A 22107-nucleotide genomic window follows, 5' to 3' on the forward strand; every position below is an offset into this window, starting at 1 on the left:
TGCACAATACAAAAACCTGTCGACTATTTGAGTCCAAGTTCCGAGACCAAGTACTACTTCTGGTTTGGTAGAGTTCATTGACGTGTAAATAGAACCTATAGGATATAGTGTTTGAAGTATTTCTGTTTTAACGTTTGAAGCTCTGTTTTGTCAGCTTTTTTATTTAACTCATCGTTAACATATGTTTTGTCTGCTTTTGTATATAACTTTTCTTCAAGTTCATTTACGTCAGAGATGCTATGTCTATGATATTTTTGTGAGTATGTTCCTTCTGTCCATGCGAAAATATACTTTTTTGTTGCATCTACATATCCAGCTATCCATGTCGAGTCTGCTTTCTTCTTTAACTCATCGTTAACATATGTTTTGTCAGCTTTAAGGTCTAAACATCCTGAAACCCACCCTGTATTGGCTTTACCTTCTAAAATCTTTGTTGTCCGTTCATGGTACCATTCAACCATTTCTTTAATTTTTTCATCCTTTTCATCCACATATTCCTTATCTGCCTTCTTCACTAACGCACTAGCCACACGTGCTAACTCATCGTCAACATACTCTTTGTCAGCTTTGTTGTCAATATCTGCTTTCAAAAGAAGTTCATCTATAGGTTTCTCGTTTAAAGTTCCTTTTGTTGGATTTATACAAACAGTATGGTTCTTACTGTCTTGAAACAGAAACTCGTCTGTCAATGGGTTTATCGTCAGTTTTAAGTTTCCTTCTTTCAATGACTCAGATATCTTAGAATAGTTTGAAAAGTTTGTTGTGTTCTTATTTAGAGCTTGCAAAATGAGTTGTCGGTTGTGTTGTATTTCTCTCATAGACGCTGTTTCTTTCGACATTTTTATTCTAGATAAAATATGCTTTCAATAGAAAAAGAAAATTCAAGAGTTGCTACAACTAAACCATTAGATGAACTTTTTACTAACGTCGGTCAAAAGTTTGAGACAGAGACCGTAAAGCATGAAGGCTATCGTTTTGACTACCCGTTAAGATGGCTAAGAGACCCATCCGTCACAAAAGCTATTGGCTTTCGTAGAATGAAGTTCATTTCAGAAGCCATACATGGTTTCCCATTTACGGTCGCTTTTGAAGTTCGATACTATAACAAAGAAAAACGTACGTATGAGAAATTTGAACAGGGAAAACTTTTACAAGTGAATTTGCTTGTAAACTTAGAAACAACTCTTCAAGCTTTTCAAGAAAAAATAAACGATATCTATCTCGAATATGCAAAACAGTACAACATTGACGAAGGAGAGTACCATCTCGATATTGTTTATGACAGGAAAAATGCAACTGTTAAAATCTATAGAATAGAAGACCTTGGAGAAGACGTTTATATTTCTACAAAATATAACAACTTGGCATGGTATAGATTTTTGAGGATGTTAAATCAGCCTGCAGAATATCCAGTACACCCGAACTTTTATGAAGTCGAAAACCCTAATGGAACATATGAAAATGTTTTCGACTCAGATGCTATTATAGTTCATGCTTCATTTTCTGGTGCACAAAACTCTTTTTTATGCTTGGCAAATGACTTTTACGAAAAACCTACAAAGCTATATGAACCACCGAGTGGAAGTATTTCAGACTTTCAAGTATGGTTTACAACAGATGGAAGAAAGAGAATAGTTCCATTATACCATGCGTTTTACTTAGAACTTAGTCTCATATACAACTACTATCGAACGGTAAAAATATAATTTTAATACGGTTGAGGTGTTGGATTTGGTTGCCAACTAGACTGTGGTGCAGGTTCAGGCTGTTGTATAACAGGAGCTTGTTCTTCTGGTTCAGGGTCTTTAGGTATAATACCAACGAACTGACCTACTCTTTTACCAATATTTTTGACTCCGTTCCAAATTCCTCTTCCTACGGTTTTTATTCCATTCCATATACCTCTTCCAACATTTCGAAAGAAGTTTCCAATACTACTGAAGAAACCCATTTTACTATATGTAAAAATCTAATGTCCGCCTAGTCTCTTACGTTTCCTTCTGAGTTCCATAGCATTCTTTAACTGGAGCTCATACATTCTATTTCTCCTCTGGTAGAAAACATACTCTGGGTCAACTCCTGTGTTCGCGTCATCTGCATAGAGTTGTTTATATCCCACTTCAGGGTTTGTATAAAACTCTTTCCATCTCATATTTGCATACCATGGTGGTAAGCCTAACGCAGCGTCATTTGACATGGCAGTTTGCATTTGTACATCTGTTGGCACTTGACCATAGTTTGCCATTGCAGTTTGTATTCTAACTTCATTTGGAATATTCTCTGGGTTTGGCTGTCCGGGTTGCTGTGCATTCGCTAAGTTCTGTGCGTCCATTTTAATATTAGATAAAAATATCTCTTACGAGTACATATGCTGAACATTTGCAGGCATTGGTTCATCTTCATATTCTCTATATCTTTCTGCCACGTCAAATAAGTAAATGACACAATGGAAAAAACCTAAAACAAGTAGTCCTATTTCAAACCACATTTACTTACCAATAAAATTTCTTTGTTATGACACTTTCTCCAGTTTATAGGACCTCTCTCATACTCTATCTTATCGTATCTAAAATCATAGTCATGTATGTCCTCTAACCATCTCATGACACTTTCCAAACCACTTTTATCGGATGTAAAGTAAAAGCATGGATGGTTATGTAAAACGTCTAAAGTTTCTAAAGAGTCTCTCAAAGTCCAGTCTACTTGGTATTGAAAATCCCATGTGTTATAGAACGGCGGGTCTACTATAAAGAAAACATTTTCCTTGTTTTTATATTTTTCATACAACTCTGTCCAACGACATCTCACAAACTCTATACCCTCAGTATATTTTTCTATGTTCTCTTTGAAAACCTTTGTATAGTTAAGATATAAAACTTTTGACATAAGTGTTTCAATGTCATGAACTCTTATAGCACCACTATATAATAGTCTAGAAGATATACTATCCCAGTCAATATACTCTGCTTTTTTCAAAACCTCTCTGACAGTATTTTTCTTATCTAATGGTATACGTTCCATCTTACCTATAGGTATCTTTTCTTTCAACTCACTCAATATTTTGTTTGTGTCTGGAATATGTTTGAGACGGTCCATATAGTTGTCGAAGTCATTGCATATAATCTTTGAGTCTGGGAATATTGTATGGCACAAATGGGATATATAGAAACTTCCACCGAACAAATCTACAAATGTTAGACCATTCGGTAGTTTCTTAAGTTCTCTCAATAGAATATCTTTACATCTACTCTTATTTCCAAAGAAGGGTAGCGGTGGTTTTGTAAAATTCATTTTATATACAATAAAAATGTTTTTTCCCTGAAAAAGTGACAGAAAAGTGACAAAACATGAAAACTACTCGGTTAAGGTCTTGTCGGTTTTGTAAAATAACCATCCTATCTTGTTAAGACTTCCTGGACTGTTGTCAAAATGTCATGTTGTCACACTTTTTCAGAGAAGTTAAAATGACCGAGGGACCGAGGGACCGAGGGACCTGGTGTTATACTAAACATCTTCAGGGGGCTAGAGGGGCGCAGCCCTGGAAGCCCCAATACCTTTTTTTTTTTTTTTTTTTTTTTTCATGGTGTCTTATAATTTTTCCTTCCTTATTGGCGTGTAGAAATAAATGCGCCAATAGATTGAAGAAGAAGAATTGTTTTTCTCTTAATGAACTTTAAGCAAAACGGCTGTTTCAGTCATTAATTCTTAAAAATAAAAAGGGTAAAAACTAAATACAATGGGTAAAATTCAATAGTGTCTGTGCTATCGTTCAATTTGAAGGTGTCTTTTGAAACCGCAAGACACATTGAATTTTTGAATAGTGTATTATGGTTTGACAGACACCAATGAAAAAAATAAAATGATATTTATTTTAAATATATAAGATCCTTATATAAAATATAAATATTTTATCGTTTTATTTTCTTGTTTTAGAAATGTTTTTTATTGAAAAATCAATAAAACTAACTCCAAAATAAAATTTTTGATTTAAAGACACTATGATGACACCAGGCAAATCTTCCAAGACACCTATCGTCGGGAATCTAACAACCCTAGGGGCATATATCTTGTAGCGTTCAAGTTCAAGTGATGAAAGTGCATAAGAAAGCTCCTTAATCATACCGATAGAAACAGCATTAGGGGCGCCAAATGGCGCTCGGTGATGTTTCCCATAAAAGCTTAATTTCAGGTATCCATAATCATAACCTGTCAGACGCAATAATTCATTAGCACACAATCATCGTTTCTCAATCAAGAAACGAAACGCACGATTGATTAGGCTGGCCATTAAATTTTCATATCAAATAATTTACTACTTCAAGAAAAATTAAAGACTATCATCAACCAAAGCTTAAAATTCTCAGTGTTTACAACTCTCATACTTCGAATATGCATATTTCCAAGATAGCATGAAAATTTTTTTCATTTGAGCTCATTTTCTTTTGTTCTATTAACTAATACATGCAGTACAAGCTTGTTATACGTATACTTAATAAGTAAGGTCTTAAGGGAAATAATAAAAAAGAATTTTGCTATTAATTATATTAAACAATATTTATTTGTAATTTCGTGATAATTATATTTCTTATTACAAAGTAAAGGTATTTGATATAATGTTTGCCTTACAAAAATGTTTCCTTTGTCTTGCCACCATAGGTATTCTATTTTGTCACTTTTTGCGCCCGCCGTGCCATGTATAATTGAAACAAATTGTCCCAGGATTATTTCTTAAAAAAAAAAAAAAAAAAAAGTATTGGGGCTTCCAGGCGCGTTGCGCCCTCTAGCCCCGAAGATGTTTAGTATAAAACCGCTTTTTAACTTCACTTAAAATGCCACGTAACCTACGTAAGAATATACGTAAGAGGAAGAGAGCATTGAAACATCCAATAGTAAAACTGACACCACAACAACAGTTGCAACAACAAATGATGAATGACCCCACTATGTTGCAACAAATGTCAAGCAATCCTATGCTTTTAAACCGAGTCATTGGTGCACAGAGTGGAGGTTTAAGAGCGGCACTTTTAGCGAAAATGGCAGGCTATGGTGGAGCTGCAGACGGAACAGCTTATAACCCTCAAAGTCAAATGAATTTGAGTTCACTCAAAAATCAAATAACAGATGTCAAAAAGTCAAACATAGACATACAGAAACAAATAAGTGAAAACGAAAAGAAACTAGAATATGACAGACACACAAAGAAACTAAATGAGTTAAACGTAGAGAAAAAGAAGAAAGAAGAACAACTGAAAGAACTAAGTACAGAGGAATATGCGAAAAAAGTGTCAGAAAAAGCAACAGAAGTAGCAAAAATGGAACAAGATGTCATAAATTTGAAAAACCATACTACTCAATATAAAATACTGAAAGATGAAGAGATAAAACAAAAAGCCCTGAAGACATATATGGATAGCGATGAGTATAAAAAAGAAGTTGAAGCAAATGTAAAGGCAGAAAAACTTTTACAGTTGCAAAACCAAACCGTACAGTATGAAAACTTAGCACAAGAAAGTAAAAATAACGACGCGGCTATGCAAAAGGCAATGAAAAGCGCAGAATATATAAAAGCTAACAATGACTGGTTAGATGCCCAAGCCAACGCTAAAGCAGCCCAGCTTATAGGGTCAATAAGGACAAAAATACAAGCGGATGAAGACAGTTCAAATGAAGCTTTAATGAATGCTGACTTTAAGAATGCCTTCGAAGCTCTTCATAGTAAGGTGAAACAAGTGAACGACTTCTCATCTGGAAAGAAACTGAAGTCTGAAGGTTTCGACAAGAGTTAAGAGAAGTAGCACAAAATATGACGAAAATAACAGATGCAGCAACGAGACAGGCAGTTCAAAGTGCCTATGACGCCGTTAGAGCAACTGTTGTGAAAAGTCAAGAAAAAGAGTTACAACAGACCAAAACAGACCTAGTAAATGCTTTCTTAAAAACGAAAAGTCAGGTAGGACATTACGCTGCAGATGGAACATATGTGCCAGCTGGTGGAACTTATATACCAGCTGTTGGAATTTATATACCACCAAACCCTCCAAGAGAAGCACCTGCACCAGGACTACCTAAAACATTTACATCGTCACATGGACATAGACACAGGCATGCACCAAAACCAACACAACAACCAACAGTTCAAAATCCAGCACCACAACCAACAGTTCAAAACACTACACAACAACCAACAGTTCAAAATCCAGAACCACCTCCACAACCAGCACAGCAACCAACAGTTCAAAACCCTGCACAACAACAACAACCACAAACAGAGCAAGGACATAAAAGAAGTAGAGAACAAGGAAACCAAGAATTCTTAAAAAGGCTTAAGGAAGACTATGGTTACCCAGATAGTATTGACTTTAGTGACAGATATAAAGAAGCTATTCGAAAGTTCAATGAAGGAAATACTGACCCGAACCTATTTAGCTTTATGGCTCAACACCAAATCGGATATAATTTCAAACCTGGAAAATACAAGCTCGCAAAGGGATATGATTTAATAGCATATCATCCAAATGACATGAACGAATTTACTCCGAGATATTTGGTGTCAGAGCTAAATGACAATTCAACTATCTTCATGAAACGCGTAAAAAATAGAGACGGAACGAAAGAACAAAGGCTTATGAATGCAAATGACTTAAATAGGGAACTTGTTGAAAACGGTCTCGGAATATATGAAATGCCAGCAGATGAGGTACAAGAAACTCCACAGGAAGAACTAGTTCAGATACAACCAGACATGGAAGAAATAGTTCAGCAACAACAGCTAGAAGAGCCTGAAGGAAACGAACAAGTCCCTCCTTTGGAAACTAACCTCACAGAACTAGATGAAGATTTGGAACAGCCGAAAATTCTTGACCCTCAACAAGAGTATGCGGAGAATATGGAATATTTCCAAGAGTCTAAAAAAAATTCGGCTGACATAGTAGAAGAATATCGAAAAATGTTTGCCGACATACAAAAGACTCCAACACCAGATGAAAATATTCAGCATAGAATGGAAGTACTGAAAGAAAATGTACACAAATACAACAACCCTTTTTACTTACGAGCATTTAACGTTCAATCTTCGGATGAACTCGGTGAAAATAAAAGGTTAAATTTCAAGAAAACATATAGAAATGAAACATTGTTTAAAGTTCATTCAGAACCTAACCAAGATGGAAACAAACCTACTTTTGTTTCTGCAGACGATGGAACTACAATGAGATGGGGTCATAAAGCTAACCCGGATAGGTGGTTCATAAACTTACAACCACAATTCCAAGAAGTTGTAGACGCAATGGAATTGAATGGTGAACCAGATATAGCTGGTATTTTAAGCGCGGCTTTAATGCCATTGAAAGATATGAAACATGCAGATATTTTGGACCAGTATGAAATGAACATGGCTGATGGAAATATAACACCTGACGTTCTAAACATTTATCTCAAAGAACTACACAGAACCATAAGATGGTATATTTGGTGAAGAGTTTAGAAAGACAGTTAGGGAGAGAGAAGGAAGAGAACCTATTGTACATGACCTTGCAAACGAAAGTTTACAAAATGTCATAAAAACTTACTTTGCAGACAATGAACCGAGAAGGGATGAATATTTAAGAAAACTCAAATGGACAGTACCAAATGAAATGTTAGTATTGAAAAACATGTTCCTTGACAAAATAAAACCAACTACAGAAATAAACGACGCAAGACTGAAAGATTGGGTAAAAGCTTTCCCATTCACAAAAGATATAGTTGGTAACATGGAAAGAAAACCAGAATGGCTACAAAAACATATATTTGGAAACGAGCTTATTCCATATGGACAGGCACTGTTTGAAGAGCTTGAACCGGAAACTCAGGAAAGAGTCATGCAAACAATACGCGAGACTCAAATACAAACTATGACAAACTCTTTCTAGGATATAGGTTACCTGAGATGGGCGACCAGAGCCCAAAGGCAAAAAGGACATGGGAAATTTACAACATACTGTGAACATGAGGCAAAGATGCAACAACTTGAAGCAGAGGGCAAGTTACCAAAGCGACACCAAAGAAGAAGAGTAGAACAAAGTGAAAGTAGTGAAGAAGTAACTTCATCTAGTGAAAGTAGTGGCAATGAAGGAAAAAGAAGAGTTAAAAACTCAGTCAGGAAGAAAGTAAAGCTTGGTCCACGTGGGTTCTATTATGACACATAAACCCAACTATTCTATATTTTTACCATATGAAATGTACGCCGCTCAGAATATAACGCCAACAGTTTTGGATGCCATGAATGGAAATGTTTCCGAATGGTATAACGAATGCGACAATGCCATTAGAAGGTCAGAAATAGTTCCTGGAACTTACGAATATACAACTGCTGTTTCTTATGGAAACGTAGGTGAGTTTGGAGAAGGTTCTTCAACAACAGTAGATATTGCTTGCGACAGGTTTCATATAATTTCTATTGACAACTCTTTCTTATACGTGGAACAAGACATTGAAATAAAACCTTCTGCCAAGTTGTCTGACAAGAAAGGTTGCAATGGAATTTTCTATGTCGGATACCAATATGCTCCAGAAGTTTTCATGGGATATAAGATATATTCTAACTCTGACTTAGTTCAAACAGTAACATGGGCAAACTATGAATGGTTCGCTTTGAGAAACTCAGTACAACCACAAGCTAGAGAACAAACAGACCAGTATGCAACTATTGAGAAAATAAGAAGACTTGACCCTAACGTTCCAGGAGTTTATGTTAACCTTTCTGGACAAACTGCAGCAGCAGTAACCAAAGTAAAATTGAAACTTAGAGTTCCTTTGTCATCTTTCCTCATCTTCAGGTTTTTAAGATACTTGCCAAACTGGGCAGGAAAAATTTCTATCGAACTTACTCCAAGCAAAAATAACTTAGTCATTGCACCAACACAAGACCCATTCACTCTTACAGAAGTAGTGGAACAAATAAAGTCATTTGCCGACTTTTGCAAAGACAAAGTTGACTTAGACTTTGGTTTCTCAAACCTCAACACTGAAGTAAACTATTATTTCAATGCTGCTGGAACTGCTTGGGACCCAGTTAAGTTCACATGCGAAAAGTTTGAATGCAAGAGAATAGAAAGCAGACTTGCAGTCTATATGTTGGACCCAGATATTTCAAATGCTTTAGCTGCCAAATATATTGCAGTTCCACTTATGTTCCCTATACACCAAATATCTGTCAAAGACTTTGCAGGTGAAGTTGGAAACCAAAGTGCTGACCCAGGTGCAAGAACAGATATTGCCTTAACAACTGCAATGAAACATGCAGATACTATGTTTGTACTGTTCAGACGAACTATAAATGACTATTCTTGTTTCTACAACCCTGGTATTAAATATCATATAAACATAGATGGCAAATACTATCCAAGAGAAGAATATTCTACAGTTGAGGATATGAGGTCATACAACTTGACATTAGATGCTATGAACTTTAACAACAACTTCACAACAACCATTAACCCTGAAATGCAAAGTTCTATTATGCCATATGTGAAAGTATGGACTCATACAGGAGTCAAAAACTCAATATACAAATGGAGACCGTTCAAACTTTTGGCTTGGCATTCCATTTGCTGACTCAGAAGACTTTATGGGTGGTATTTCAACTGTTGGTACAGTTCAAATACAATATACTGGTGACAGAGACGGTCCAGATGAATTGAAGCAAAGAAGTTTACAAAACCAATAGCACTTTTCACGGAAGATGCTCTTTTGAAGATTCGTTCGATGAAACCTGCTGGGGCTCCTCAGATTGGTATAACGACAGCTTCCATCGAGCAGATTTTGGCAGCAGGTCAGTAAGTTGTTCTTGAACTGACTTCTCTCCGTCAAATATTGACAGTACGCCAGTCTTAACATAGTATTGTATTAAAAACTTACCTTTAGAAATATCGGTCAGTTTTGTTGTTATATTTTTGTCTGCTTCAAGAACTTTCACCATCTCGGTTATACCAACTTTCTTTGCTTTATGAAAATATTTTGGTTCAGCAAAGACTGCTATTCTATAACATTTTCCATTGTTTGTGTAAAGAACTACTCTGTCAATGAACTTGTATTGTTTGTGTGTGTAAACTTTGTTCTGCTTCAATTCGAAGAGATACTCAAATACGTCCATCTTTTTATTCTAAGTAAAATGTCATTTCCGAAAAATAGAAGCGTAAGTGTTTCAAAAGGTTTAATGGCGATGGCAGATGTGAAGTTAAATTCACCAACTCAAACAAACAGTCAAAGTGTTGTTGTCAATGTCAAAGACAGAGATGTTGAAGTGGGGAAACCATACGAAGACGAAGATGGTATAACAATAGTTCCTGTAAAAGAACCAACATATCCTGAAGTTAGCAGAGACTTAAGTTCTGTTGCAGATATTCGAAACGACTACCAACAACTTAAAGACAAACTTAAAACTCAGGAGAAGATTTGTCAAGCTTTAGGTCTAATGTTAAACTTGGTTGAGCACAACCCTGTAAAAGTGAACTCATATGTCATCGCACCTCATGAAATTTTGAAAGAACTATTGAAACTTTTGACAGAGGCAGACGATATAAACATCAAAGAAATAGAACCCGACATTGCTTGCTGTGGTGTTTCATATAATGTCATTGACAAGATATACGTTATGAAAGGAGGTGAAACGTTGAACTTAAAATATAGTTTCCCAGACGTCATAAAAATATTTGACGACCACAACATTTCATTAAAATTTACTTGCTAAGTAAAAATGGCAGAAGACATAGTGGTTTATACTATTACGACTAAAAACCCTGAGTCATATAATTCTATAACAACAAACTTACAAAGTCCTCAAGGACGATATTGTAAACTGACCTTAAACACGATGACGACTAAAGCCTGTTTTGCTCTTTTGACACCAGAAGATTTTATTGTTGTGAATGGTAAAAAATACTTCTTTGAAGATACTTACTCAGATATACCACCAACAGGTTTTGTTGACTTATTTAATACTTTAAGGACGGATGTAACATGTGCTGCAACTAGAGCAGGTTTCATTATGTTTGGATGTCCGACTGAGTTTAGTATAAACGATATGAGCTATAATACAAAACTTATATCTGGTTTTTACTACCAACAGTTTCCTATAACAGGAAAAGGTGTCATACAAGGAATGTCTGTTCCATTGACTTTAAGTACACCTATTTTATATATTGTTTCAAACTTAGGTTCAAAGTGCTATTCGAATGTCGACAGAAACTACTATGACCAAAAGATACTCATGCGTATAAACAACACTTTCTCTGCTGGTTTGCCTATTGTTCATTCGAATGCAGAGTTTTCAGCTTTAGTAAACTCAAACACTTTAGCAAACATAAACTTAACCTTAGTTGACGCAAACTTTGTTCCTGTAAAACTTTTATGTCCTATGTATTTGTCAATGACGGCAGAAAGTTTCGAATTGGAAGATGCAACTGGTGAAAGTATTGTACTACAAGAACAACTTCAACAACAAATAGCTCAAGAACAACAAATGCAACAAATGGAACAAATGGAACAAAGTCAAGAATAAAAAAAATATTTTTTTTTATTTTTATAAAAAAATGTACAGAATAGACGTTTCAGATTTTTATGACTTCCAAGCGTTCAGAAATATGTGTCCATTTAGAGACTATAACAAAGCAGTCGAGAATTTGAAACGTTTAGTCATTTATGTCGACTCTGCCCCAGAATGTTATGTCATGAAAGAATGGGATGTAGTCTTTAACAAACCAAGAGCAACAATAGTTTCAGAACAAGAATGTAAACAGAAACTTAAGAAAATAAAAGTCGTACAAGTTGGCATGAAGATGTTAGATGCTTGGGATATCTTATTGTCAAAGTTAGAAGATTTTTCAGTTCGTGGTATAAAGTTCTATACACCATCTCCAAACTTCTATTCTATCTTCACTGGATATAAATACGAACAAGTAGAATGGAAAGAAAATGTTATAGAAGCTTGGTTAGACCATGTCAAAGAAATTATATGCAATGGAAACGAAAGAGTCTATGAGTATATCTTATGTTGGTTTGCAAACATCTTACAACATCCAAGTGCTAAAAATGAAACTGCTCTCATTGTAATTGGAAAACAAGGAACAGGTAAGAACACTTTCTTTACAGATATTTATGCAAACTGTTAGAGGCTATTCGAACCCGAATATGACAAACTTAGAAAACATCTGCGGTAAATTTAACTCTTCAATAGAGAATATGAAACTTATAGTATGTAACGAACTTCAAAGTATAGATACAAAAAAGTTTTGAACTCAGATGCTTTGAAGAGTCTTATAACAGACAAAGTTGGAGTTGTTGAAAGAAAGTATAGAGACCAAAGAGTTTGTGAAAATGTTGCAAATTTCTCATGGTTTCAAACAACGCCGTTCCGATGAAGTTAGAAAGTTCTGACAGAAGATATGTAGTTGTCAGAACGTCAGAAGCTCATATGCAAGATACAGAATATTTTGACGACTTAGCAGAAACTTTGACACCTAACTTTTACAACCACTTGTTCTCATATTTCATGACATTAGATATTTCTAAGTTCAATCCAAGACAAATTCCACATACCGAAGAGAGACAAACATTGTTAGAAGCAAACAAGAGTGTATATGAACTGTTCATAGATGAGACTAACTTTGAGTGTTTAGATGAAAGGTCATTGTACGATTCGTATAAACAGTATTGTCAAGAGTATGGTTATATGACAGCGTCTAAACGAACATTCTTGGCAAATGTCAAAAGTCTTTTAGACGTACAGAATGGTGTATATACAAAGAAAAATTTTTCTGAGTAAATTTTAAAAAAAATATTTTTTTTATCCGATAGAAAAGATGACGAAATTCATCTCAGTCAACAAGTACATGTCAGGACTTAAAGAAGAACTAGACCCATTCACATATTTGAATGTTTACTTCTACCATTTTGAAAAGTCTACATTTGACAAAGTTTGGAACATCGAACCAGTTAAGTTTGCTATTGTGACTAAAAATGGTGCGAAATTTGAAGACTTAGACATAGAAGGTTTGTTAACAGTCAAAGAAAGTTTTGACAGAAGGTTCTCAAACCTTAAAGAAGGCAAAGCATACAAACTTGTTATACCTTATGAACCAAAGAAAGCAGACGACTATGAATATTATGAGTCTAAGATAGTTGAAGTTCAAGGTAAATTGGGTAAAAAGATTTTAGAGTCTAAGCCAGTGTTTGCTCCTAAAGAGGAAGAGAACATTGACATTGACCCAGAAATGTTCTAAAAATAAAATTTTATTTTTACATGTCAAATTTCTTCTTCTCTGGCTCTGGTTCTTTCTTCTCTTCTTCTACTTTCTTTTCTTTCTTTTCTCTCTTCTTCTTCTCTGGTGGAGTTATGTCAAACTTCTCAGAACCATATTTTTGTAAAAGTGCTTTGTCATTTAATAGCTCTTCTATTCTGTTTTCTATTTCATTTTCAAGAACAGCGCATGTGTCTTCTTTGCATTCTAAGAAGTTTTGTTGGACTTCATCTCTCCAAGAGGCGTCATCTCTGTCAACAAGTCTGTCATTGACAAATTTTAAGACTTCTCTGCTTAAGGTTTTATGGTTCTTGTCATATTCCCAGAAACAGAACTTTAGAACAAATTCCCTTTCTTGTTTACACTATGTAAGATTTTATGGTCGACAGATGTTTTGCTGTCGAAAAGCTTGTCTCGAATATAGATAGCGAAATCGCTAGACATTTCCTAAAAGATAAAAATTTTAATTTTTCTAAAAATATGTTAGAAAAAAAGTTTGCTGACATTGACAAAAATTTGAGAATGTTTTAAATAAGAACAAGAGGAAGTTGGAAAATGCTCAGATAAAACCCATACATGACAAGTTCTATTTGCTCAGAATGGTATAACAGGTCTAATTGCACCGCCTGGGTCGGGTAAGACTTTCACTTATCTTAAAATGGCTGCACAACAACAAGAACTAGATGAGAAGAACCCATTCTATGAGTTAGTAGTCATTTGTAGTACTTCTGGTCAATTTGACCAAACCGTCAATTCGTTCAAAGATATTATAAAAAAGTCTAAGTTAGTATGTATAAAAGATACTGAGTTGTTAGATTGGATAAAGAAGTACCAAAGAAGAGTTTTGAAGTACAATGCTATAAATGAGTATGTCAATTCTAAGTTTAAAGACCCAAATGAGGAAATGCAGAGAATATTAGAGAAGAAACACTTCAGAAACAAACAGAAAGAGATAGTACTTTCGAAGAAATTGCAATCTTACGATTGGAAGACTTACCCTCACAGATGTCTTCTTATCTTAGATGACTTTGCTTCTCATCCTTTGTTAAAGAACAGAGAACAAGACATGTGTCGAATTCTAAGAAGCTCAGACACTTTAACATTCAGTTGTCATTTGTGTACAGACAGCAAAGAGTTTAAGTAAGGATGTAAAGAGAATACTTACTGATATCATACTTTTCCCCGGATTGTCCGAAGACGATTTCATGGAACTTATGAAAGAGTCCATGGCAGGTAAGTTTGACAGACATGAACTCTGGGAGAAGTACAAAGTCATACAAGACCCTCATACTTCTTTCAGAATTCATATCTACGCAAACAAAGTTCAAATTGTAAAAAGTCAAGCGTAAAAATGTAAGTGTTTGAGTCTTAGTCTGTTGTGGTGCTGGGGCTGTCGGTTCTTCTGGCTTTGGAATGGACTCGGTTGGTGGTACGTCGGACATTCGTTTGTGTCCTGTCGGAAGGAAGGACTTTTCCTGTCGGAAGGAAAAACTTTTCCTGTCGGAAGGAAACTTTTCCTGTCGGAAAGAAAAACTTTTCCTGTCGGAAAGAAAAATTTTTCCTGTCGGAAAGAAAAATTTTTCCTGAAGGTCGGCCAAAAAGTTCTCAATTTTCGAAAATTTGAATGGTTTACGGACGGACAACTGGAAAAATTTTTCCTGTTGGAAGGAAAATTTTTTCCTGTTGGAAGGAAAATTTTTTCCTGTTGGAAGGAAAATTTTTTCCTGTTGGAAGGAAAAACTTTTCCTTGGAAGGAAATTTTTTCCTGTTGGAAGGAAAAACTTTTCCTTGGAAGGAAGGACTCGGAATGCCAGAAGGACTCGGACAAGACAATTTACCATCTAGAGCTACATGAGCCATCTTTGGTGTCAAGCTTGAAAAATAAATGGTTCATTTACTCTTCCTCTTTGAAGTTATCGAAATACTCTGTTATCTTTTCCTTCAGTAGCGGCAAATCTTCTTTGAATGTAAGTATTGTACAACCTTTCATATCATAGTGTGTTTGAGGTAACGTATCTTGAACTATCTGTTTAACATCTTCATTTGGTGTCATTGAAATCGGTAAGTTTTCGCGATAGAACCAATTTCTGTCAGATTTGTAAATCTTAGCTAAGTCGTAAAAGCTTTTGTTGTTTCTTCTGACTAAATGCAACATAACCATATCTCTGTCTTCTTCATTTTCCATCTCTTCAGTGTAAATCATATACTTATAGTTCTTTTCCTTTCCTTTTGGTACCGAACGTGGTATTCTTTTCTGTATGTTTTTGTCTTTTGCTTCAAGCTTGTTCTCTAGCTCTTCACGTTCTTGTCTATGAATTTCGTCAAGAAGTCTGAAATATACCAAGCATAACGAGGCGAAGCCCACATTGCACAGCATTTACAAGAAGTCTATGTACATACCAACCTCTCAAACCATTTGGCAAATTTTTACGATTTTCATAGAGTTTGGCGACCCCGAAAAAGTCGGTCCGCTGTGCTTCGCTCAAAAGTTCTTGTGTGCTTTGGTTTTTGAACCAATCGTCTGTATGTTTGATATCTGGTGCAAAACATGCTGTCAAAATACTTTGCATTTGGTACATGTCATCTTTGACCGAACGAATGAGACGTAACTGTTTGTTAAACTGAACCCACTCGTATTCTTCACTTATGGCTTCATGAACGATAGCAGTTGTTGTGTTCTCTGTTGTTGACATTTCTGTTCTTACATACAAAATAAAAAAATAAAAAAAAATAAAATTAGCGTTATTTTCTATCTTGTATAAAAGACCAAAAATAAACGCTTTACATGTATTTTTCAGCAACTTGTCAAATACTTTTATAGCTTTGTCGATCTCATCTACTTCAAACGTTTCTTTACCTCTCGTGGGAGCACCATACATTTTCTCAAACTTTTCAAGTAGTTCTGTTTCAGCAGCTCTCATATCGTTAACAAACGCAACCTTAACTCTATTGACTATACTGTCATATCTTTGAGTTATATTAAATGTTCTTCCTATCTTATATCTCTTTGTATTGAAGTCCTTCGGTTTCTGAACGATGTAAAGTAAGCCTTCACAGCAACGTTCCGTATCGAATGAACCATATGTTATGAAATTATATCCAACAACTGGGTCAATCCAGAACAAAACTACTGGTATAAGACTTTTGTCTATAAGATATGCTCTTGTTCCATAGAATCTTACCGATATCATAAGCTCAGGATTTTTTGTCAAAATTTTCTGAGTTGAAGCATTTTTAACCCAGTCGTGTGCTTTCTTTCCTTCAGATAGTGTTAAAATGTCTGACAAAGAATATTTTTTGTATTTCTTTGAGTATCTTACGTTTAAATCACCTATTCTAACCACCTTGGTCTCATTGTCTATCTTTCTAACTGTTTCAAACTCAGTGCTTGTCATTTCCTGTTCTTACATACAAAATAAAAAAATAAAAAAAATAAAAACTAACGCTATTTTTTTATCTTGTATAAAAGATATGATTTCAGGGATTTTTTTGACGAAGTGCAAAAGTTCTCTTCGTCAAAAAAATACAGTTATATCATGAAATTTGGTCATTTTTTTACGATTTTCATGAGTTTTAGGCGACCCCGGGAAAAGTCGGGGTCGCAATTTTTCACGATTTTCATGTGTTTTAGGCGACTACGGTTTTTTCCGTACTCGCAATTTTTTTACGATTTTCATGAGTTTTAGGCGACCCCGGGAAAAGTCGGGGTCGCAATTTTTCACGATTTTCATGAGTTTTAGGCGACCCGGGTTTTTCTCCCACTCGCAATTTTTCACGATTTTCATGAGTTTTTTTTACGATTTTCGAATGGAATCTCGTTCCTCGGTTTTCCGCGGGACGCAATTTTTCACGATTTTCATAGAGTTTTTTTACGATTTTCGTACGGAATCTCGACCCGCGGTTTTCCGCCGGTCGCAAACATATGAGGAAATTCATGAAATTTGGTCATTTTTTCATGATTTCATAGAGTTTTATGCAAGGCCGAAAAAAGTCGGGGTAGCAAACATATGAGGAAATTCATGAAATTTGGTCATTTACTCAGCAAAAATATATTTTAGGTGGAACCAGGTCCCTCGGTCCCTCGGTCCCTCGGTCAACTAACATCTTTTTGAAAATGGTGACAACATGACATTTTGACAACAGTCCAGGAAATATACTTCATCGTATATGTTTTTTCACGAAGTGTAAAAGTTCTCTTCGTCAAAAAAATACAGTTATATAATGAAATTTGGTCATTTTACTCAGCAAAAATATATTTTAGGTGAAGAGGTGAGATCTCACCTGTTTTCTCACCTGTTTTCTCACCTGTTTTTCACAAGCGTTTTACATGAATTGTACGATGTATATTTGAAATCCTAAACAGTTTTGTAGCTTCTATTTCTTCTGTCAGTATGTCAAAAGTTTTCACAATGCCGAATGTTTCTTTATATTTCTTCTTGACGTCAGATAGAAGGAAATCGTCAGCAGTTGGATAGTTTTTGTTCAGAAATGTCAACATGTCCATTTTATCTTCTGCTGGTTTCTCTGCTTCTTTCTTTAAATCTGCATAGTCGTTTCTCATACGTTCTATCTCTTTGACGGAGTAGTTATATTTCCTCATTGCTGCTTTACATTTTGAACATTGTGGGTTCATTTTAGCATTGTACATTGAAATAAAACCTGCAAGTATGACTAAGGCGTCAATGGTTTTCTTTAACTCAAAAGTTGCTGGTTTTATCTGTTCGTTCCATACTTTACCTCTTTTATCTTTATCTCTTATCTGCCATACACATTTTGCAACTAACGAAACAAAGTTGTCGTAGGTCTTAAATTCTTCAGATTTATATATGTCAGAAACATTTTTATATAACATATCGCAATCTTTGTCCATGACTTTGTGGTTGCAATGAAATCCAAGAAACTCATAGTTTACCTTACGTATGAACTTCTTGGTTTCTACTGAGTCAGTTGCTTTGACTTCTATTTCATCGAATTCAGGAATAGTAAGCTTTTGTTGTTGTATTTCAGGAAGTTTAGGTAGATGGTCAATAATATCCTGCATTTCATAAAGATATTCTTCATTTGTTTCATCTTTTGCACTACAGTCTAAAACTCCTTGGAGAAGTTCTTGCTTTATCTTCTGGATTTCTGTTTCGAAAGTATATGAAGAAGGAATGAAGCTTTTCATCCTACTAACATTGAAGTTGGGTTCATGACTAACGAGTTTGGTGCTGTTGTTGCTAACATGTTCTTACAATAAAAATAAAAAAATATTTTTTTAAAAAAACTAACTTTTTTTATGTTTTTTGTGAAAGTGTCAAAATTCATGAAAATTCAACGGGTGAGAAAAGAGGTGAAAAAAGAGGTGAGATCTCACCACTTCACCTAAAATATATTTTTGCCGAAAAAAATGAGTTTTGGTTGAAAAATACGGTGGAGCCAAAAGTGGCTCGACCTCAAAACAAGCATTTCGTGAAGAATATACCAACCGCCGGAATTCCGGCGGTTGCTTTTTATACAAAACATTGACGAAGAAGTCTACTTCCTGGACTGTTGTCAAAATGTCATGTTGTCACACTTTTTCAGAGAAGTTCGTTTAACCGAGGGACCGAGGGACCGAGGGACCTGGTGACACCTAAAAACCATCTAACCTAAAATATATTTTTGCCGAATTCAATAAAAATAAAATGGTTCATTTACTCACAATATTTTTGTACAAAAGGACCCCAACCTTTTAACCTCTCTTCTGCAGCTTCTAATGAAACTTTAGCGAGTTCATATTCTCTAAATTCTCTCTTTAAATCTTCTTGTTCCCATTGGTCTAGTTCGTATGGAGAGTCTCTATAACCAGAACATATCTCACGTTCATGTTCTATTTGTTTTTCATGCATTTTTCTAACTTCTTCTTCGAACAAAGGTTTAGCATTCTCTGCTGTATCTTCAAGTTCTTCTTCATCTAATTTCTCATGAACTTTCTTGTCTATGGAGTCCATAATTTTTTCCAACTGCTATGCAATATTTTGGAGAAGCCCACATTGCTATATAGTTTACAAGTCTTGGGTCTACATACGTTCCTCTAACCTGTTTGATTTCATCGGAATTCCTGCATGAATTTTATATAAAAAGCAACCGCCGGAATTCCGGCGGTTGGTATATTCTTCACAAAATGCCTTATAGTACTCTTCCCAGGACTTATTTTCCAACAACTTTCTAAAGTCTTTCCTAAACTGCTGACACATATTTGTTACATTTATATAACCATCCTTGTCTCTACGTAAGACTTCAATACCGTTGTAAGTGCCTTTTGTGAATGTTTCGCCATTAGATTTGTTCGTGAACGTTTTTGCTTCGACTGTCATACTGTTCTTACAATAAAAATAAAAAATATTTTTTTGGGTGGCTTAACCGTCGGACATTCGTTTGTGGCTTAACCGTCGGACATTCGTTTGTGGCTTAACCTCAAAACAAGCATTTTGTGAAGAATATACCAACCGCCGGAATTCCGGCGGTTGCTTTTTTATACAAAATTCAACGGGTGAAAGAATACGATGAAATCTATTTCCTGTGTTGTTGTCAAAATGTCATGTTGTCACACTTTTTCAGAGAAGTTAAAATGACCGAGGGACCGAGGGACCTGGTGACCTGGTGAGATCTAAAATATAGGGTGTCCAAAGGTGCGTTTAGCACAGCGCTCTATATGAGACTATTAAAGGAGATATATGCTGATTATAAATATATAATAAAAAATATGAATATATGTATATGATGAGTATGTTGTATTTTGGCGCCATGCCGGGATATAAAATGAATTTTGAGACAAGAGGCGGTTTCGCGGGAAATTTTGGCGGGATTTTTTTCATTTTTTTAATGAATCATAAAGAAAACATCCTCGCTCTTGCACAAAAATGCAAAGACTGTAAAAAAATCTACGAGACATTGGTAAAATGCTTCGGTATGGATGCTCCTAGTTATTCCACTGTAACGTATCATGTTAGGATGTATCACTTCATGAACAAAAAGGCGCCCATCATAAAAATTGACAAAAAATCGCCGGATCAAAGAAAAATCAAAGCAATTCTTCAAGCGCTAGATGAAGACTCAAGAGCATCACTCAGAAGGATAGAGGAGATGACAAAGATACCACGTACAACAGTCAGTTATTCTCTGCACAATTATTTGAACTACAAACTAGCGTATACACGTTGGGTTCCGCACAACCTTAATTCAGTTCAAAAAAAATCTAGAGTCCAATCTTCGAAAGAGCTCCTCTCTATATTGGGTGCGTATCAATCCAAGAAGTTTCGCTTTTTAGTAACAGGGACGAGTCTTGGTTTCAATATGCAACAGAAGCCAAAATCATGTGGATCCCGAAGGATGAAAATCCGCAAACATTCCCGAAGAAAAAAATTGACACACCAATGATGATGTTGTCGGTTTTTTGGGGCGTGAATGGCATCATCGCAATTGATATTCTTCAAAACCTAATACGATGAATGCTCAGTATCTAATTGACAATGTTCTTACTCAAATTATCAATTCTGATGAGTTTGAGAAATCCAAACAACAAAAACAAAAGTTTGCAATTCATTTTGATAATTCAAGAGTTCACAAAAGTCATAAGGTAATGAATTACTTGGTGGAAAACAATGTCAAAGTTGTTCCAAACCCAATTTATTCACCTGATATTGCACCCTCTGACTTTTATTTTATTCGGCACGCTAAAAAGAGAGCTGAAGGACGCGAATTCGCGAGTCCAGATGATCTTGAAAATTTTGTAAGAGAGCAATTTGAGCAATTTTCTCATGATGATTTAAAGCGTGTCTTTGAAGCCTGGATCGATCGCTGCGAACGCGTGATTGAATCCAATGGTGATTATATTTAAATAAACTTTATATATATGTAACTTGTTTATTTCTATTCGCAGTATTCAGGTTTGTGCTAAACACACCTTTGGACACCCTATATATTTTTCAATACTTTTTCAGCACTTTTCCGTAGTTGTATATGAACGACAATTCGAGATAAAAGTCATAGTACAGTGGAATAATATGCTGCACACCGTTTGTTGTGAACCAAATTTGAAAGTCAGAGAAACTTTACTAGTGGTTCGTAGGAATTTAGAAGCAAAGTCATAAAAGTCCTTACCGATACAAAGAAAACTGTTGTTGCTTGAACTGAAACTTGCATGACACATGACATTTTGAGGGTCAAACACGTTTCTATAAACTGTCAAATCTGTTGTGGGAGTATAAATTTAAAAGGACCGTCAGGTGGTAATGGTTCGTTCTGGTTAGTAACCGAAGAGAATTGCGCCCAAGAACGTTTGTCTACTCCCCAATATAAAAACTCTGTATCTCTTGGAGGGTTAATTTCAATCTTTTGAAATGAAACGGTGGAGTTCATCTTGTCGTATTCTAGCTTCAGATAGTATGTTCCATTTAGTAAAGAGTCGTATTTTTCTTGAAATTCCCAGTAGTATTTGTTTATTTGAGTTTGAAAGTCATTTAGAGTTTTTTCAAGACTTTCGTCTGAACGAATTGTAAAGATTTTCATTTCGTCAAATTTTTCTATTAGACCATCAGAGCCTTTATACTGACCATGAAAATATACTGCAAACATGAATGCGTTAGTTCTATTTGAAAACAAAACTCTTCTAAATCCTATTGCCTTTGCATCTGAAGGACTTTGAAGCCAACGGATTGGATAGTCAAACCTGTAAGCTCCGGATGAAATTTCTTCATCTGATATAGTCCTACCAGCGTTTGTAAAGATATAGTCTAACGGTTTTGTATCTGCTACTTTTGTTCTTTGTTTTTCAACCTGAAGCATTTTATATATGTAAAAATATACT

At 35.3% G+C, this 22107-nt stretch overlaps 11 protein-coding genes and 4 pseudogenes across 15 annotated transcripts, besides 5 other annotated features; 7 read left to right on the forward strand and 8 right to left on the reverse strand.

The window, feature by feature from the left end:
- Window positions 1–719: part of a mobile genetic element that runs on past the window's edge.
- Window positions 720–857: 138 nt separating this feature from the next.
- On the forward strand, window positions 858–1412 carry TVAGG3_0485070 (uncharacterized protein; the record flags this gene model as incomplete). The annotated part of the gene is made up of 1 exon (XM_001311087.2): window positions 858–1412. A coding segment is annotated over one exon (555 nt), but the record flags the coding sequence as incomplete, so codon positions are not given.
- Window positions 1413–1708: 296 nt separating this feature from the next.
- Window positions 1709–1951, reverse strand: TVAGG3_0485080 (serine threonine-protein phosphatase family; the record flags this gene model as incomplete). Its single annotated transcript, XM_001311088.2, has 1 exon — window positions 1709–1951. The coding sequence occupies one exon, from the start codon at window positions 1949–1951 to the stop codon at window positions 1709–1711; it is 243 nt and encodes an 80-aa protein (XP_001311089.2).
- Window positions 1952–1969: 18 nt separating this feature from the next.
- Window positions 1970–2332, reverse strand: TVAGG3_0485090 (uncharacterized protein; the record flags this gene model as incomplete). The annotated part of the gene is made up of 1 exon (XM_001311089.1): window positions 1970–2332. The coding sequence occupies one exon, from the start codon at window positions 2330–2332 to the stop codon at window positions 1970–1972; it is 363 nt and encodes a 120-aa protein (XP_001311090.1).
- Window positions 2333–2472: 140 nt separating this feature from the next.
- TVAGG3_0485100 (phage tail repeat-like family) lies at window positions 2473–3291 on the reverse strand (the record flags this gene model as incomplete). The annotated part of the gene is made up of 1 exon (XM_051236000.1): window positions 2473–3291. One exon carries the CDS (start codon window positions 3289–3291, stop codon window positions 2473–2475), a length of 819 nt encoding a protein of 272 aa, XP_051093824.1.
- Window positions 3292–4829: 1538 nt separating this feature from the next.
- TVAGG3_0485110 (protein of unknown function, DUF4106 family) lies at window positions 4830–5634 on the forward strand (the record flags this gene model as incomplete). The annotated part of the gene is made up of 1 exon (XM_051236001.1): window positions 4830–5634. A coding segment is annotated over one exon (805 nt), but the record flags the coding sequence as incomplete, so codon positions are not given.
- A 347-nt stretch (window positions 5635–5981) lies between these two features.
- Window positions 5982–6317, forward strand: TVAGG3_0485120 (protein of unknown function, DUF4106 family; the record flags this gene model as incomplete). The annotated part of the gene is made up of 1 exon (XM_051236002.1): window positions 5982–6317. A coding segment is annotated over one exon (336 nt), but the record flags the coding sequence as incomplete, so codon positions are not given.
- Window positions 6318–6430: 113 nt separating this feature from the next.
- TVAGG3_0485130 (protein of unknown function, DUF4106 family) lies at window positions 6431–6999 on the forward strand (the record flags this gene model as incomplete). The annotated part of the gene is made up of 1 exon (XM_051236003.1): window positions 6431–6998. A coding segment is annotated over one exon (568 nt), but the record flags the coding sequence as incomplete, so codon positions are not given.
- Window positions 7000–7150: 151 nt separating this feature from the next.
- Window positions 7151–22107: part of a mobile genetic element that runs on past the window's edge.
- Window positions 11249–11539, forward strand: TVAGG3_0485150 (uncharacterized protein; the record flags this gene model as incomplete). Its single annotated transcript, XM_051236004.1, has 1 exon — window positions 11249–11539. The coding sequence occupies one exon, from the start codon at window positions 11249–11251 to the stop codon at window positions 11537–11539; it is 291 nt and encodes a 96-aa protein (XP_051093828.1).
- On the forward strand, window positions 12840–13259 carry TVAGG3_0485160 (protein of unknown function, DUF4108 family; the record flags this gene model as incomplete). Its single annotated transcript, XM_051236005.1, has 1 exon — window positions 12840–13259. One exon carries the CDS (start codon window positions 12840–12842, stop codon window positions 13257–13259), a length of 420 nt encoding a protein of 139 aa, XP_051093829.1.
- Window positions 14414–14719, reverse strand: TVAGG3_0485170 (uncharacterized protein; the record flags this gene model as incomplete). The annotated part of the gene is made up of 1 exon (XM_051236006.1): window positions 14414–14719. One exon carries the CDS (start codon window positions 14717–14719, stop codon window positions 14414–14416), a length of 306 nt encoding a protein of 101 aa, XP_051093830.1.
- On the reverse strand, window positions 16187–16672 carry TVAGG3_0485180 (organellar and viral DNA polymerase type B; the record flags this gene model as incomplete). The annotated part of the gene is made up of 1 exon (XM_051236007.1): window positions 16187–16672. A coding segment is annotated over one exon (486 nt), but the record flags the coding sequence as incomplete, so codon positions are not given.
- TVAGG3_0485190 lies at window positions 17590–18503 on the reverse strand (annotated as a pseudogene). Its single transcript has one exon. A coding segment is annotated over exon 1 (914 nt).
- TVAGG3_0485200 lies at window positions 18953–19615 on the reverse strand (annotated as a pseudogene). Its single transcript has one exon. A coding segment is annotated over exon 1 (663 nt).
- Window positions 19917–19944: a terminal%2Cinverted (terminal inverted repeat of Mariner transposon ID:TVAGG3_0485210;eggNOG seed ortholog:5722.XP_001315150.1).
- Window positions 19917–21218: a mobile genetic element.
- TVAGG3_0485220 lies at window positions 20013–21138 on the forward strand (annotated as a pseudogene). Its single transcript has one exon. A coding segment is annotated over exon 1 (1126 nt).
- Window positions 21191–21218: a terminal%2Cinverted (terminal inverted repeat of Mariner transposon ID:TVAGG3_0485210;eggNOG seed ortholog:5722.XP_001315150.1).
- On the reverse strand, window positions 21470–22085 carry TVAGG3_0485240 (annotated as a pseudogene). The gene has a single exon. A coding segment is annotated over exon 1 (616 nt).

The sequence above is a fragment of the Trichomonas vaginalis genome, chromosome II, assembly GCF_026262505.1.
Source record: "Trichomonas vaginalis G3 chromosome II, whole genome shotgun sequence".
NCBI lineage: Eukaryota > Parabasalia > Trichomonadida > Trichomonadidae > Trichomonas > Trichomonas vaginalis.